At 64.6% G+C, this 16759-nt stretch overlaps 1 protein-coding gene across 1 annotated transcript; it reads right to left on the bottom strand.

Annotated features, from left to right (window-relative positions):
* Positions 1-5530: 5530 nt before the first annotated feature.
* Positions 5531-16166, bottom strand: PNPLA5 (patatin like phospholipase domain containing 5). Its single transcript, XM_045834765.1, has 9 exons — positions 15974-16166; positions 15375-15607; positions 13543-13608; positions 13062-13271; positions 11747-11807; positions 10411-10596; positions 8521-8653; positions 6208-6324; positions 5531-5645 (listed from the first exon to the last, which is right to left on the bottom strand). The coding sequence occupies exons 1-9, from the start codon at positions 16164-16166 to the stop codon at positions 5531-5533; spliced, it is 1314 nt and encodes a 437-aa protein (XP_045690721.1).
* Positions 16167-16759: the final 593 nt, after the last annotated feature.

The raw sequence follows: 16759 nt of genomic DNA, 5'->3' as shown, positions 1-16759 counted from the left end.
CAGACGTGACGTCGTGGGGCCTCCGCGCCCGCCCCACCCCACAGCCAGACGCCGCCCGCCCCCTCTCGGAGGGCTGGAGACCCCCGCCCGCGCTCCGCCTCCCAGCCAGCAGCGCGCAGCCGCTCCACCGCGCTCTCCTTCGGCTACCTTCGGCTCCGCCGTTCCGCAAGCGCTCAACAGACTCAACAGCAAATGCTGCTGCTGAAGTGACCTCAGAGATTCGTTCCTCCACTCAGTAAATATTTAGGGAGCATCCGCTCTGACCCAGGCACCGGCCCAGGTTCCCGGCCCTGTCGTACCCGGCATATGTGAGTAACCACGGTAATTCCAGGCACTGACATGTGCTATGAAAAACATGCTTCATCGTTTCCAGGGGGCAGAAGGAGGTGGGGGGCGGGGCGTGGATTGCATTTTCCAGGACCAGCCTCGGACCCAAAAAGACATTCTGTCCAGATATGTCCCGATATTAGATGTCCAGATATTAGATGCCCCGAATCCGCATCTAATAAGGCACTTCTCGCGCAGACGATTTGAGAACTACAGACTTCTAAAGTGGTCTTAGAACTCGCTGCACAAATACACATTAAGCACCTAGTACATGCCTGGGTCTGGGGAAACTCTAATCCTAAAACCATGAGATCCTGGTCTAACCCTTGGGGGCTCCTTGTCTTCAGCCGAGAGAAGATGAAAAAGAAATGACAGTGTGTAGCCCTAGGTGGTGCGGCCGGGAGGACGGAGAGACAGGACCACACTGGCCAGAGCCAGAGCACAGCAAGTAGGCGGGACCTACTCCGTCTCCTTCTTGCTCCATCATTTCTTTAAATTGACTTTCAGAGAGAGAGGGGAGGAAGAGAGAAGGGAAGGAGAGAGAAACATCGATTTGTGGTTCCACTAATTGATGCACTCATTGGTGGATTCTCGTATGGGCTCTGACTGGGGTTTGAACCCACAACCTTGGTGCACCAGGACAATGCTCTTACCAGCTGAGCTACGCGGGCAGGGCCTCTCCTCCTTTTTCTGGACTGAGACACCTGCAGACTGGCGGGGGTGGGGGCACACGAATGTCCGAGAGTGAGTGTGTACCCACGGACAGAGAGGGGAACCAGAGCGATTAACCCTGACTCGCGAGGCTTGCGGACATCTTTGCAACTTCAAAGGAGGACGTTCCAAGCTCCCGGGACGGGAGGAAGGATCTGATGTCGCACAGAGGCGGCCAGCCAAAGGCCGAAGGAACGGAGCCTCTGCGCGAACAGCTGAGGCTCCAGAGGAGGGTTCTCTCCAAGGGAGGAGGCAGGGGAGAACCGTGTGGTGTTCGTTGGATTGGAACCTGCGGTTTGGACGTGAGTTTATTCTTTATAGAAATACCTATTTCTCATCTTCGCTGACAAGGCCCTTAGACGCTGGGATTCCAGTGGTCCTGGGCACGCCCACTGCCCCGATCTCGGCTGCTGAATGCTTCCCCATCAGAAGGAATCAGGGTTTCCTGAAGAAAAGGTCAACTTCAGGTCTGGGCAGAGAAAGGGACAAGAAGAGCCTGAAATGTTTTGCTGGGCGGCCAAAAAGTAAGAAAGTAGTTTTTCTTCAATGATAGGGAAGGGTCAAAAGGACACAGGAGCTGGCCTGAAGGACCCGACTGAGAATGAGTTGCACATGTCAGGCAGAAACTGGGAACAATGAAGACGCCCACCAACGGCAGGATGCACACACTGCGATGTATTCATGCAATGGAATGCGTACTACACAGCGACTCGAAGAAAGAACCCCTGGTGTGCGCCACAGCACAGGTGAACTTCACGATCGAAACGATGGCCCGAAGACACCGAATACAAAGGGTGGTGTGCTGTGTGACTCCATCCACGTACGGTTCAAGGACGAGCAAAATCTATGGTGACAGAGACCAGAAAAGCGCTTCATCTGGGTCAGGTTCTGGGGGGGTATACGCAAAAGCGCCCCCCAGAGTGCCGGGAACATCGCCTCGCCCCCAGGGGCGGGTCAGATACAGTGTGGACAGAGGTGCAGGGCCTGCCTGCCGCATGATCGCGCCACTGGGAGGTCATACAGGGCCCCGTGCTCAGGAGGGCGCCGCACTTGGGCTCCAATGCTCTGTGGTCACCACCTTGAAATTCGTAACCACCGCATCGCGCTTTCTAAGTGAACTCCGGCGCGCTGATGGAGCCCAGGCTCCCCAGCGGCTCCGCCAAGGCCAGGGCTGCCCCGTGGGCAGTGAACGCTCCCTCCCCGGGGGGGGGGGGGTGTAAGAGGCCGGGTCGCCTTCTTCCCGCAGAGACTCTTCCTGAATCAGGCGGATCCGGAACTTCTCTGCCCCCCGGAGACCCCCTGAGGCAGCAGAGGCCGCAGAAAGGCCGGCGCGCGGCGGGTCGCTGTCCGCGGTGCTGAACCCGTGCGGCTCCCTGATCCTGCGGCTCGTCCCCGCCTGTGACTCCCAGAAGCCACAACGGCGGGGACCCTGCTTCCGCTTCGTTCTCTGTGCGGCCTTGACGCCTGTTTTCCTATCTGTATGTATCAAAGTTTCCAGGATAAGTGCTTGTTTACTATAGAAACAGCAAACACATAAAACTGGGGACAATCGCGTAATGAACTTCTGTGTACACGTCACCCCACGTCAGGTGTTAGCGGCTCATGTCTGCCCCCCTCGCCCACTCCCCCCCACCCCAATTATTCTGAGGCAGATCTCCTGCATTACGTCATCTCACTCATCAGTATTTCAGCATGATCTCTAAAAGACAGGGCTTCTTAAAAACATATCCCCAATACGTTAACACAAGTAAAAAGTAAAGATTACACCGTAACATCACCAGACACGTGGTCAGTGTGCACAATCAGGTTTATGGGCGGAATGCAAAGCTCGGAGGGTGGAGGCACCCCCCTGGGATGCCTGAGGCAGCCAGGATTTAGTGCTGGGTGCAGGTTGCCCCACCGACATGACGTGGCCACAGCCACTGACCGGCACAGAGCGGCCTGCTGGTCACAGATGACGCTGAGCAAGTCTGAGGCACAGGGCGCCGGCTCTGAGGCACATAGTCACCCCCACAGGGTGTCCTCGGGGCCCACCCGCACCCAGGAGCTTCAGGCTCCAGCACACTCCTGCTCAGACAAGTCCAGGTCAAGATCAATCACATCAGAACCTCTGCAGACGAGTCCTGGGCAGCGTTATTTCCGCCTGGCACCCCCGCGTGCAGACGGGATGGAGCGGCAGCCGGACCTGAGCTTGAATGGGGTCTCTGTCAACCACAGCCTGTGGCACCTGGGACAGGGTGCTTTGCCCCTCTGAGCCCCCGAACCCTTGTCACTGTAACTTGCCACGGGTCACCGCAGCCTGCGTTGGCACCTGCCGTCCCCTCTCCTGGCGTGACTCTCTGCCAACCCAAATGCTAGGCTCCCACAAAGACCCAGTTAGGAACCTGTTCCCATGGCCAACCCCTCCCGGAATCCGGGCTCCTCCGTCTGACCACGGGGCACTGCTCGTGTGCAGGGCCCAGAGCACAGCTGGGGGCCCCTCAGGTACCAGCCGGTCCAACCCCTGGCTTCAAAGACAGGAGACGAGAAATTGATGGAGGAAGGCGCTGCCCAGGGTACAGAGCAGACGCGCAGTGAGGCTGTGAGATGGGCTAGGGGTCCTTCTGCTCCCTGGGGCTCCGCCTCGGGCGGTTCCAGCTCGACCTCTTACCCATGAACGTAACCTCTCTGCCCCTCAGCGCCCTCACCTGTAAGTGGGAGGGGACATGCCTACTGCCCAGGGTTGCTGTGGGAACCCAGTGAGATGAGGGCTCTGCAGACTTGGAAGCGGCATGCGCCTGTGGCCGTCAGGTTCCCCACCCCCCACAGAGACAGCAATGGGGGCACGTGAGCTTGGGGCAGGGGTCTGCCACGGGCATCAGGACATGCCCGGCATACAACGGGCACTCAGGAAGCCGGGTGGGGGGGTGGGCTTGCCGCCAGCCCAGGAGTGGGGTTCAGGACCGGGAGGCACGGCCGTGCCGGGACTGCAGAGCCCAGAGAAGTCCTTGATGGGGACACTGGGAGGAGGAGGCTGGTGGGCCCACGACGTGAGCACCGCTGAGTGGTGGCCATGGTGCAGAGGGTGCTGACATCCCACAGGCCCGGGGCCCAATCGCAGCTCCCCTGCGTCTGGTGCAGACTGCCCGCCCCCCCAGCCCGGGACGGTGCGAGGCTCAAAAGGGACTCTCCTATAGTCTGGTGCCAGACACAGAGCAGAAGCGTGACCAGGGCGCTGTCACTGCCCCCTCCCTTTCCGATCAGCAGTCCCCAGCAGGGGAGGGAGTCTTCGAGGGGCGTTTGATTTTCTGAAACTGGTATTCCACGGCGTGTGTGTTATGGTCTCCGCCCTGCGTGGGGTGAGGGGTGGGGGTGGGGACCGAGGGGAGGGGGTTTCCCCTGGTCACAGTGACGCTGAGTTGCAGAAATGGGACTCAAACCCGGGCATGGGGAAACTCGGAGCCCAGGATCGCCCTCCACTCTCCAACACCTCGGGGCTCCGTGTCAGGAGGACAGAGAGGTGACAAGTCAGGCAACTCAGACCGAGATCAGTTCCCGGGTTGTCTGCTTTGTCAGTTGAGCCGTCTCAGCGCCTGGCCGGGGGTACCGTGTGGGCCCTGCTCTGAGGACAGGAAGAGTGGCGTCTCCCAGGAGAGGCCAGAAAAAGTCTGCTGTCCCAGCATCCTCTCTGCCTGAGAGAGGGAGGGGCCGGGGGAGGGGCGGGGGGGCTGAGCAGAGGCACCAGGGACCTTCCTGTGGAATAAGGGGGCTGTGGTGGTGGCAGCTGGTGACACCCCAGCAGAGGCACCTGCAGCTGGGGTCCTGAAAGGATTTTAGTCCCTTTAGCCTCCCCTCCCCTCCCCTCCCATCTCCTTGGGCTCTGGCTGGGTGGACCCAGGAGGAAGTCAGAGATCGAGGTTGCAGGAGCGAGCAGACCGTGGGGGTCACCCCCAAGGGCTGGGGCCGGACAGCAGAAGCCAGTACAGGGTCTGAAGGAGGCACAGCACCCGCTGACGCCCACTGGCGCCCCGGCCTCCGAGGGGAGCCTGCGGCCGGATCCTGCAAACCCCTGCGCTGGGCTCTGCCGCGGCACCGGACCCTCCCCCACAGAGCTGCCTCGGCGCTGCTGGAAGGAAGCTTGGGAACCAGGATGCGTGTCAGCTCCTGCTTCCTGTCTCCCTCCGATGGGACAGGGCCGGGGTGACCTGGGCACACAGTGACCCCGGACATGCCCATAGGCGGGGCCTCTCCCCAGAAGGAAGTCCCCAGCCCCCAGGGAACTGGCTCCAAGGGGCAGGGGATCCGGAGGGGCTGGTGGGGCCTCCTCTGGCTCCTGAGGGCGCCCCACCCACACAGGCTGGGACAAGAGTCCGAGGGAGAAAAGGAGGCTGCCCTTGGTCCTCGACTTGGCCAGTGATTGCAGTGCCCAGCCTGGGCCAGGGGCTGGACTCCGTCTAGGCTCTGGGATGCGTCAAGCCCGGCCTCCCTGCAGGGGGCAGACGTGGGCACACAGTCACTGAGCTGGCCCAGCCGGGTGCCCCTCGGGCCTGAGGCGCGGGGCAGGTCTGGGCTCCTTGGCTGGGTCCGAGGGAGGGGCTGCCTCCGGCTGCAGGCTGGTGGCTGGCGGGCTGCAGAGGGAGCAGAAGCCAGTGAGCGCGAGCTATCGGCAGCCCATGCTGGGCGAAGGGCAGGGTGGAGCCACGGGGGTGGCTGGGCATGCAGCGAGCCCCGGGCCACGCTTCCCCCAAGCCCTGCCAGGAGGGAGGGCTGCCCAAGGCCTTGCTCTGGCTGAGCTGGGGCGACAGGAAGGCCCCAGGGAGGGCTGGGCAGGCGTCCTTGGTAGACAAATGGCTGCGAGTGGGTGCGGAGGTGGGGGGGACTGCGGGGACTCCAGCCAGCAGGGAATTCAGGCTGCGGAGAGACCCCGCCCAGGGCCCATGGGGGCATCTGGGAAGATGCAGGACTGATGGGGGAATGGGCAGAGCAGGGACACCGGTCCCCTGCAAGCTGAGTGGGGGGACCAGCGGTTGCCCCGAGGGCCCTGGAGACTGACCAATGGGACTGGTCAGCACCCACATCCAGGCCCAACACGGAAGGTGCGGACTACCTGCCCGGGTCTGGGAAACAGTGGGTGCCTCCCCACCCAGGACCGCCTCTCCCACTGCGCCCCAGCCTGTCTACCCACCTCACCTGACCAGCCCGAGGAGCTGGTCCTTGGTCCTGGAGTAGACCCCGAGGGCTGCGCTCCTCAGCGAGCCCCGCGCCCACCGCAAGTCAGCCAGCATGTCAGGCAGCCACACCACCAACCTGGAGGGACATCCGGGGTATCGGTTCCACCACTGCAGGGCAGCCTGGACCCAGGGGTCTCTGAACTGGGGGAGTGGCCAGGCCCTTAGGGTGGACTCCTCAGGGTGCCCGTGGAAAGCCCAGGGGGAGGAAGGGCGGGGCTTTGGGCTCGGGCTGGCTCGAGGTGCCACCCAGCCCCCCTGCTTAGCCGCTGTGTGACCTGGGCCGGCAGGGAGCCTCTCTGGGCCTTGGCTTTCTCACTGGCCAAGGAAGGACAGTCACCTCCCTGTGGTTCCCGACCTCTTCCCTCTCTTGGTCCCTTCCTCTCTGGTCCCCCCAGACCAGGTCACCGCCCCGCACCCCCGCATGCACTCTCCTCCCAGCAGCCAGGGACGGTCCTGAAACACCCAGCCCAGCGCAGCCCCCTGTTGTCACCCGCCTGCACCCCCACCTGGGCCCTGAGCGGCAGCAGGGGGCCAGCTATCCACCTTGCGTGGCCGGGCACCTTCTCGGAGGCACAGGACGCTGCAGGGCCTCCCCCCTCCCCCCCCACCGTATTGCCCTTGGAGGGTTTCTAAACCAGGGCCTCAAACTGGGCGGGTGGTCCTCAGTGTACCGCGACAGGAAACACAAGCCGGACGGCCGCCTCCCTTGTTCTGGACCTTCTGCCTCTGTGACTGCACCCCCACGGCGGTTACAGAATACCCTGAGCACGAACTCCCCGGGCTGGGCAGGCCTCCCTGCCCGCGCTCACGCGGGGACTTCTCTTCAACTGAAAAGGCCAGAATGTGCCTCTATCTGTGTTGATTTCAACCTGTGATTCAGTGTGACCGCTCAGCGCCAGCGGGGCCAGTCGGCCCAAGGCTGTCCCCCAGCCCCGGGGCACCAGCAGCTTGAACAGCAAGCCATCCCCGCCATCAGCTCAACACGGAGCAGGACGGAGACCTGTGGCCGCTGTCACAGGCCCTCCTCCAGGGAAGAGTTTTTAAAAGGTCAGATCTCCCATGACTCCACGGCCGCCCTTGGCTGCCTCCCCTCACTGTCGGGAGAGAGACCGCACTCCTCGCGAGGCCGAGAGGCCCTGCTTGTCGGGTCCCGCCCGCCTCCCCAGCGCCCCGCCTCCCCAGCGCCCCGCCTCCCCAGCGCCCCGCCTCCCCAGCGCCCCGCCTCCCCAGCGCCCCGCCTCCCCAGCGCCCCGCCTCCCCAGCGCCCCGCCTCCCCAGCGCCCCGCCTCCCCAGCGCCCCGCCTCCCCAGCGCCCCCGCCTCCCCAGCGCCCCGCCTCCCCAGCGCCCCCGCCTCCCCAGCGCCCCGCCTCCCCAGCGCCCCGCCTCCCCAGCGCCCCGCCTCCCCAGCGCCCCGCCTCCCCAGCGCCCCGCCTCCCCAGCGCCCCGCCTCCAGGCTCCAGCCACACTGCCTCCCTTTCCGCTCCTCAAACGAGCCTTCTTTCCTTCTGCCCCAGGATCTTTCTTTACACGTGCTGTTCCATCCATCTGAAATGCTTTTCCCCTCCCCCTTTGCTTAGTGGAATTTCATCCTTCGGTTATAGCTCAAAAGTTACCTCCTCCGGGCAGCCTTCCCTGCCCAGGTAGCCCCTAGCGGGAGCCATTATACTTCACACCCGGGGCAGACCTCGGAGGTGAGCTCCAGGCAGGGCCGTGATTACACTCGTGGGTGTGTGACGACCTGTGCGCCGTCGGACTCCACAGGGCCAGGCTCGGGGTCTGGCTCAGGGCTGCCTCCCCAGCCTCCAGCCAGGGCCCGGCCTCTGGAAAGCCCTCGATACCCGGTGCTCGAATAAATGATAAATGAAGGGCAACGCAGAGGGATCTGTTAGTCAGCAGTTACAATGGTTAGTGAGGGCTGAACCACAGCCAGCCTGTCCTGGAAGAGCCTTATTTTATACAAAAGGAGTCTGAGGACCAGAGAGGTCAAGATACCTGGCCCAGGCCACACAGCAAGTCTGAGCCAGCCCAGTCCCTAGGGGTATTTTCGAAGTGAGCACATGGTCTCTAAGGCTCTGCTCGGTAGAGCAACGGGCCAAAGGTCCTAGAGACCAGCGCGGGGCCCCCACCTGATCACAGCTGCTACACTGCCCCCCACCAGTCCCCTGAGACCCCTCTGCGTCACTCTGCCGACACCAGGCGGCGCGGTGTGCCAGCTGCTCTTCCCGCCGTGGGTACTGACCCCCCCCCCACCGACCCCCTGGCCGGGCTCACCTTCTGCTCCGGAAGTAGGCGTACTCGAAGGGCAGCGTGCAGGGCAGCAGCAGGTACGTCAACACCCTCCCGGGCGTCGACCGGCGGAAGCGGGCCCAGGGCCTGGGGTCCTTCACACACATTTTCCTCAGTGCTACAAGGGAAGCCGGAGTGTGCCCACCCGTCCCTCGGGCCAGCCCCCTCTCCGCCTCACACAGCCCACAGACACAGCCCAGATCGAGCGCCTACTGTGCAAGCCAGCGGGCAGCCGGGCCCTCGGCCTGCGCCCTCTCAATGTTGTCCCTGAGATGGCCAGGGCGCGCCCCTTTCACGGAAGGGGAGGCAGAGTGGGGAAGTGAGCTGCCCGAAGGCCATCGCCAGGCAGTGGTGGACCGGGCCGGGCCCAAAGCCTGCTCAGGCTCCTCCAGCTCCTCCCCGGTCTCCCAGCCCTGGGCAAGCCTGCCTCGGCCACCCAGGACGAGACGGGTGCCCGCGCCGCACCTCCCTCGGTATTATTAACCTCGGCAGTGGCAGCAGCTGGGACCGGAACGACCATTTTCCGAGCCCGTCGTCCCTTCAATCACCCAGAATGGAAGGGACCTGCAGCCCGGCTGGGGGCAGAGCCAGGGCCCGAGGCCCCGCCCCAGACCAGGGCAGGGGTGCGCTCTCCCCCAAGCCAGGTGGCTGGTGCCCCTAGAGACAGACGCTGGGAGCGTTCACAGAAATATGCCAGAGGCCCAGCTCCCGGCTGACCTGCCCCTTGTGCTAGGACACGCCCCTTCCCTTCCCCTGGCCTTGGTCACCTTCCCTGCAATGGCAGGACCTGTGTCCCTGGGATGGCAGGTGAGGATTAAGGGATGCCTGTAGGGGCCAAGCCAAGCCACATGATAGGTGCTGCCCCATCAAAGAGGCGGCTCTCGGGCGCCCCCGTGTGGTGGCAGCGATGCTGCCAGGGCTCCGGACCACCCAACTTGAACCTCGGGGCCCAGCACACATCCAAGTCCCCTGTGGTCTCCAGCGCGGAGAGAGGCGCCCACACCCCCACCCCCACCTCGAGGTCCCTGCTCCCTCCTCACCACCGTCATCTCCCCTCACCTGCCTCTCAGCCTGTCCCCCGCGCCCCCCAGCCAGGTGCAGCCATCACTGGCCCAGAGTGCAGAGTAGCAGGGAACAATGCAAAGGAGGGGTCGCCCCAGGAAACCCCACGGGGCGGCATCCCTCCGCGGGGCCACCTTCCCAATGCCCCCAGCCTGCCTCTGCTCGTCTCCGCTGCGTGCCCCTCAATCACTGTGGCAGGGCCCCCCCGCCTCCCCTGCCCCCCCCCCCAGACTGCCTGCCCTGCACCTGCTGCAGGCCTGTGGGGCCCTGTGCTTTCCTGTGCTTGCGACTGTGACCTTCAGGTCGCCGAGCAGAACTCCCAGGCCTGCCCTTTGCAGGTCACTTAGCCTCTCTGCCGTGGTTGCCGCCCCTGTGCGACGGGGACAATTCAGGACCGTCCTTGGGGTATCCCGTCCTCAGACGGTCAACTGAGGGGTCCAAATGGGGCCAGGCCCACCGCACATGCTCCTCCCAGGTCCCTGGGTGCCCCCCGCCTCTTCCTGGACAGCGGGCAAAGGCCTGGCTCTCTCGGGCACAGACCCGGGCGCCAGTCCCCGGGAGACCCTGCTGGGTCCCTTCCCCTCTCGGGGCTCCAGTTTCCCGGTCACTGAATCACTGAAGGGGGGCGAGAAAAGCCCAAGGCCCCAGTCATGGTGACAGGTGACTGACACACAGGTCAGGGCCCCCCGGCACCACGCCTGGCACTCAGTGGGTCCTCAGAAAGAGGAGCGTTTTCAGAGCAGGGCCCCGGCCCCAAGCCCCTGAGGGCAGCGACCTGCTTGGTGGGAAAGGGGAGGGAGCAAGGGGCAGTACCAGCCTCCAGCTCCGGCGAGAGCTGCTCGAAGTCCGGCACGTCCTTGACCAGCACGCCGGGCACCGCCCAGTTGAGCGACAGGCCCGCCTTCTGGCCTCCGTCGTGACCGGTGTCCCGGGTCCCCTCAGCGGGGGCTGGAGGCTCCTTACACGCCAATGTCCACAGCACCGGTTCCTTGGTGAGTCCTGGGCCAGGCGAGAGGAGGGGCGTGACAGGTCGGCACACCGGGAGCCCCCGGGCGACAGGGACCCCCTGGCTCCGCACGCTGTCGGCAGGATCCGCACCGCTTGGCGCCCACTCAGCGCTGGGCACCCGCGTCTCACTGGGTGGACCCAGGGCTCTACCCAAATGACCCTTCCCACACCCCCACCCCGTGCTGTTCCCCGTCTCTGGGGCACCCTCATTTTCTCTTTCCCTGTTTCTTCTTTGAATTTTTCCTGTTCACGTTCTGGAGGTTAGTCGGAACCCTGGAGACCTGGTCTGGGGTTCAAATCTCAGCCCTGCCACCTGTTAGCTGTGTGACCTAACAGCTCCCTGCCTCGGTTTCCCTGTCTGTGACCAGGGAAGGGAAGACCTGCTGTATCTGCCTCTCTGAGAACCACGTGAGTAAGTGAAGCTGAAGCCCAGGTCTGGGTGCACGGCGAGTGCCCCACAAACGCGTTCTTGCTGCCGCGTGTTTGGGGCCATAGTTGGGGGCAGGGGTCAAGGACATGAAGTTTGGGGCCAGACAACCTGTGTTCAAATCCCAGCTCTAGCACTTTGAAGAGCATTGCCCTATGGGGTGACATCTGAGCCCTCTCTGGCCCACCCAGTGCCCTGTGAACACACATACACACGCGCACACACACCTGCAGCCACACTAAGTTATGTTCCCTCGAGCTCTGACCTCTGTCCCTTCACTCCTATTCTTCTCCAACTAGACTGTCCTCTTCCTTTCCATTTTCAGCCTTTCACAGGCTCCCTCACTAGACAAAATCCAGCCTATCTGTCACCACCTCCAGGAAGCCCTCCTTGCCCACTCCCCCTCCCTCCCCCCCAGGCTGGATCAGGTGCCTCCTCTGGGCTCCCACAGCCCTGAGCGTTCTTCTGTCCCTCAGGGGAGATGTCACCCTCTGGATCTGTCCCCCTGAACCAGGCAGTGGGCAGCTCGAGAGCGGGACACACGAGTGAGTCCTCCCTGGGCCCCCAGCACCCCACTCAGGCCAAGCACAGAGCAGACGCCGAGGAAGAGAGTGAGTGAGCCGAGGCCGGGAAGACTTCAAATGCCCAGGAGGCAGGATGCACCCGGCGCTTGCCTGGGGTGTGACCCCAGCTGCCGTGGTGACTGTCACCTACCGCGTCTCTCCAGGAACCTCAGGGTGTCCAGGTAGCCTTGCCTGCAGTAGTGGGACACTACCTGCCAACACAGAGGGCAGGGTGGGCTGAGGAAGGCCTGGACCGCCCCTCACGCTGATGGTCACAGGCCAGAGGCCTGTCTTTGACTGGAAGTGATTCCAGCCTGTACTTCCCAAGAGACCTTTTGGCAAGGCTCAAGGACCCTGGGGGGCCCAGCAGCGGGTGGGGGGCCAGAGGACAGCAGCTGGCACAGATCTGCAGCCTCCTCCATGACTCCCTGGCTGGGGGCTCCTGCTCCAGGCCCCACCCCGTGCCTTAGTTCCCTCCTCGGGCCCAGGACGCCCGGGCCGCTGCCTGGTTCGCACAGGGTGATGGACGAGGGCCCTCTCTGCCCTGGTCTCCAGTCCCAGAAGCAGCCTGAGATGGCAGAGGGTTCCTGGGGCCTGTGCCCCTCTGTCTGGGTCAGAGCCCTCCGCGTGGGGGAAGGGCACCTGCGGGTGGGGGAGGAGCTCCGCCTTCCCTGGCTGTGTGGCCCCGGGGCGCCGAGGCCACCTTTCCGAGCGCCTGGGTTTCCGGAGCTGTGAGAGGGGCGCCGGGACGGCGTGGCGTGTCCGCCCCTCCTCCGGCGGACCGGGGGAGAGGAACCGGGCCGTCTCACACACTGTAAAGCTCTGCACAACCGTGAGAGGCACAAGGGCTAGGGCTGGGGCTGGGGCAGACTGTCAGGATGACAAACTGAATCACCTATTTTCCAGAAATGCTGAGGGGCCCAAAACCAGACAGTGCTGGTCTGCTGTTCACCTTTTTCCGAGCCTGGGCCTCGGCTGCCCACAGGAGGCCCATCACGCCGCAGTCCAGGGCGGCAGCCGGCAGCACGGGCCCGGGCTGGCCGAGGGTTTGAGCCCCGGCTTGGCAATGCCGAGGCTGCGTGAGTGTGAACAAGTCACTCAACCTCTCTGAGCTGCGGAGCTCTTCCCCGAGACCCGGGGATGACAGCGGTGCCTTCCCACAGACCCCGGCGGGGAAGAGCGCGGGCAGAGGCCCCGCTCCACCTACCCAGGGTCAGCGGTGTCAGCCCGAGGGCACCGCCATCCCCGGGGGCCTGCTTAACTCGATGTGCACCCGGGAGAGGGAAGGATGCGGAAGGCCCAGCGTGGGCTCCAGGCTGCGGGTTCGAGGACTTGGCTGCGAGGCACCGGGCCGGCGCCCTAACTGCCCTGAGGCTGTGGGGAGGGTTCAATGGCTGCCTCACGGGGCCCTGGATGGTGGCCGAGGCTCTCGCACCTTCCAGACTGGGCACTGGGGCCCGAGGTACCTCGGAGTTGGGGTTCAGGAGGCTGGAGAAGCCCATGAACAAGTTCGAGGTGCAGATCTGGAAGCTGGCATTGAAGGTGTTCAGCTCCAACATGCTGGCCGAGGTGCTCTCGGGGCAGATGTCCACGGTGCCAGTGAAGGGCGACACGGTGATGGTGCAGGGGCTCTCCGCGAAGGGCACGTTGTTGCTCAGGGCCCCGTCGACGTAGCGCTGCGACGGGGGTAGGGGGCGCTGTCCTCAGGACGCCCGCCCCCCTCCCATACCCTCACGGAAAGTGGGCTGCCGCTAGTGACCCTGTGGCTGCCCCTGACTCTCGCGTTCCGTTCCAGCCCAGGATGCTCTGAGCGCCCCAGCAGCAGGGGGAAGGCGGGCACACAGTAGGTGCTCGAGAAATGCGGGTGCCCTCCGCCCACACCCCTCTCACCCCGGGGGTGCCTCGGGCCGCCCAAAGAATGTGGGGGTGGGGGCCTCGGCCACTTACCTCCCCTCTGAACTCGGCGGGGATCACCCCGCAGTAGAAAGGAAAGTACAGGGTGCAGACCAAGGCCTGGGAAGACAAGAGTCAGCGGACACAGCTGTTCACACTCCTCACGCTCAGAACCCGCTCCAGGCGCCGCGTCCAACCCCAGGAGAGCCCACGAGGCGGCTGTTATTTGTCCCGCATCCAGCGGAGGGAACCGAGGCGCCAGGAGGCATCAGGTCGCAGCCGCGTTCTCAGAGGGGCGGAAGGATTTGAATGCAGGCCCATCTCGACATGCGCCCCCGCTTCCTGCGGGCAGGACCCTGGCTGACCTGGGGCTGCTGCGGGGACGTCTTCCCCCAAGGACACACAGAGGCACCAAGGGCCACTTCTCCTCCACCAGTCTGGCCGGAATGCGCCTCTAGAGAACCTAGGGGCATCTCCCAACGCGTTGTCCCGTGGACACTCGTTCCAACCAGACGCTCCCTGACGTCTCTGCCCGCCTAGGATGCACTGCCCGCGCTTCCCCGGGGAGGCTCCAACCAGTCCTGCAGGGGAGAGCCCCTGACGCAGCCCCTGACGCTATTGGTATTCAGGGCGCGGTCATTCCCCGCCGGGGCGTGTGGGGGCGCTGTCCTGCGCATTGAAGGGTGTGTAGCGGGACCTCTACCCACCAGATGCTAGTAGTCTACACACGCGCACACATGCACGCACACAGTCGTGACACCGCAAACCGTCTCCAGCGCGGCTGCAGGCCCCCCCCAGAGGAACGTCAGTCCTGCTGAGAACCACCGACCTAGGGCTTGCCGAACTCGCGGAGCAGAGCGCCTTTGACTCCCAGAACCCTTGGAGACATCCTTCCAGTCCTTTCTGGGAGACGCAGAGCCTGTCCTGGCCCTCCAGCATCCCGGACCCCAGTCTGGGTGGAAGGCGCAGACCCCGAAGGGGAGGGTGCACGCAGCTGCGGTGGAGGGAGCGCAGGGGTCCCGGCTCAGGCTTCGGCGGGTGGGACCCGCCTCCCTACCTGTGTGAGCACCCCCACCTCCCGTCCCTGCCCTCTTTCCTCGACCCGGTGGCGCTCTGTCACACCCTCCTCCTGTTTCAACACTAAACCTGTTCTTAATTCACAGCAAATGCGGTTCTTGTCGGACCCATGCACAGCGGACTAGGAGCCCCAGGATTTAGGCAGCGCTCTGGTCCGTGTCACCCGCCCCCCCTCACAGCCACAGTGACCTGCCGGCAGATGCTCAGGCAGTGTCGGCCCACTGTATCCGAAAGCACCTGGAGCCCTGACCAGTGTGGCTCAGTGGGTCGGCCAGCACCCCGAAAAGCAAAAGGTTGCCAGTTCGATTCCCAGTCAGGGCACGTGCCTGAGTTGTGGGTTTGGTCCCCAGTCGGGGTGCCTACGAGAGGCAACCGATGGACCTGTCCATGTCTCTCTTTCACATCGATGTTTCCCTCTCTCCATCTCCCTCCTCTCTCTAAAGATAAATAAACAAACTCTTTAAAAATGCAGGACCAGGGTGGGTCAGGGGCTGGCAGGCACCCCTCTGGAAAGAGCAGCCCCATGGGGCGCTCTGCTTAGAAAAGCCTGACCTTTCCCCTCCCCGGCCATATGCCTTCTGGGTGCAGCTGATGGGCCCCCCCTGCAAGCTGGAGGGTCTCCATGCCCAGCTGGCCGCCTCTCTCTGCGCCTCAACGCCCTCATCCGTAAACAAAGCGGGGGCTGCCAGTCCACCACCCCACCCCGCCCTACCGCTGTGCCCGCCCCTGGGACGTGCCTGGAAGTCACTCTGGCGGGAGGTGGAGCCCACCCAACGGCCACCAGGCCCTGGGGCCCACCACCTGCTCACCTGGATGACCTCGTCGCGGCTGGCGAAGTCCGTGACAATGAGGTTGTGGCCGTCAGGCCAGCGGGTCAGCGAGACGCCCAGCCGCTGGGAGGCCAGGATGTGAATGTCGTCAGGCAGAATGCACTGCAGCTGCTGCTTGATGTGCTCGATGGGCGCGAAGGCGGGGTGGAAGATGCCCAGGCTCAGCCGCTCAGCCTGCTTGGCCAGGGACAGGAGGTAGGAGCAGCACTGTTCTGCAGGCGGGGGGACAGGGACCTCAGCCACCATGGAGCCTGCCGGGCCCGCAGGCTTGACTTCCCTCCAGCGGCCCCGGGAGTGGAGGGTCCTCCCCTCTCCCGCTCGGGTCTGTGCCCAGCCCTGCATCTGGCCCCAAGTGACCTTGGGAACAGTCTTCCTGGCCCTGAGCCTCCCGACCCGCTTCTGGGGAAGGGGGTAACCGCAGGCGCGAGTCCTCATAAGCCTTAAGGAGGAGGGTGCGCGGTGTAAAGACCGTGGGCCTGGGCACCAAGCTCCGGGCCCTGGAACACTCCTCCCTCTACAGCCACTGCCCCCCCGCCCACGTCAGAATCGGTTTCTGCTGGAGCCGCCCCCCGACGCACCGGTTGGCATGTCCATGACGAGGGAGAGGGCGGCGAGGGCCCCGGACGAGGAGCCGTAGGCGCGGCGGGCACCCCGGAGGATGCGCGGGGCACGCTCCCGCAGGCAGTGGATCACGCCCACATGGTAGAGGCCCAGGAAGCCGGCACCGCCGAAGGACAGGTTCCAGCTGCCCTCCTCCTCGAAGCAGCTCATGTCGTGGGGCCGGGGCCGGGGCAGGGGCCGGGGCGGAACCGGGCTGGGAACCGGGGTCAGTGGCGGACGCTGCGGGGATGGGGCGCCGGAGGTGGAAGGCTCCCGGGCTGAATGAGGCGCGGCCCGGAAGGGAAGCTGTGGCAGGAGAGCCCCGGCCCCGCCCCTGTGCCCGGTGTGGTCCCCGGGCTGCGTCCTCTGTTGCCCCAGCCAATGAGGTCCCCGGTCTGTGCCCGCTCCCTCCCTCTCCGCCAGGTGAGCCCCAGGTGTGCCCCAGAAAAGTGCCAGCGCGCCCTGGATGCCCCGGCGCCGCCCCCACGTGCCGGTCCTGGGACAGCAACTGGCCCCGGGTTTCCGGGTGACTGGGCCGCAGGGGAATGGGACTGACTCTTGGTCGCATCCCTGGTAGTGTTGACAGAAGCCTTGTTCCTGACCTCTCATGACAGCAGGGAAAACCCAGGGCGGGGCGTGGGCGGCGGGGGCGGTGAAAGCCAGGAAGTGGCGGAGCTGGACCCGCCAACACCGGGTCTTCGGGGTCAAAGCGGACTTGATTCTGCAGCCGGTGAGCTGGCGCGGGGACCAGGGAGAGCGGCGGG

Source organism: Phyllostomus hastatus, unplaced genomic scaffold, assembly GCF_019186645.2.
Source record: "Phyllostomus hastatus isolate PE091 unplaced genomic scaffold, TTU_PhHast_1.1 phas_contig_198, whole genome shotgun sequence".
NCBI lineage: Eukaryota > Metazoa > Chordata > Mammalia > Chiroptera > Phyllostomidae > Phyllostomus > Phyllostomus hastatus.
This window is presented reverse-complemented; position numbering and strand designations above follow the sequence as displayed.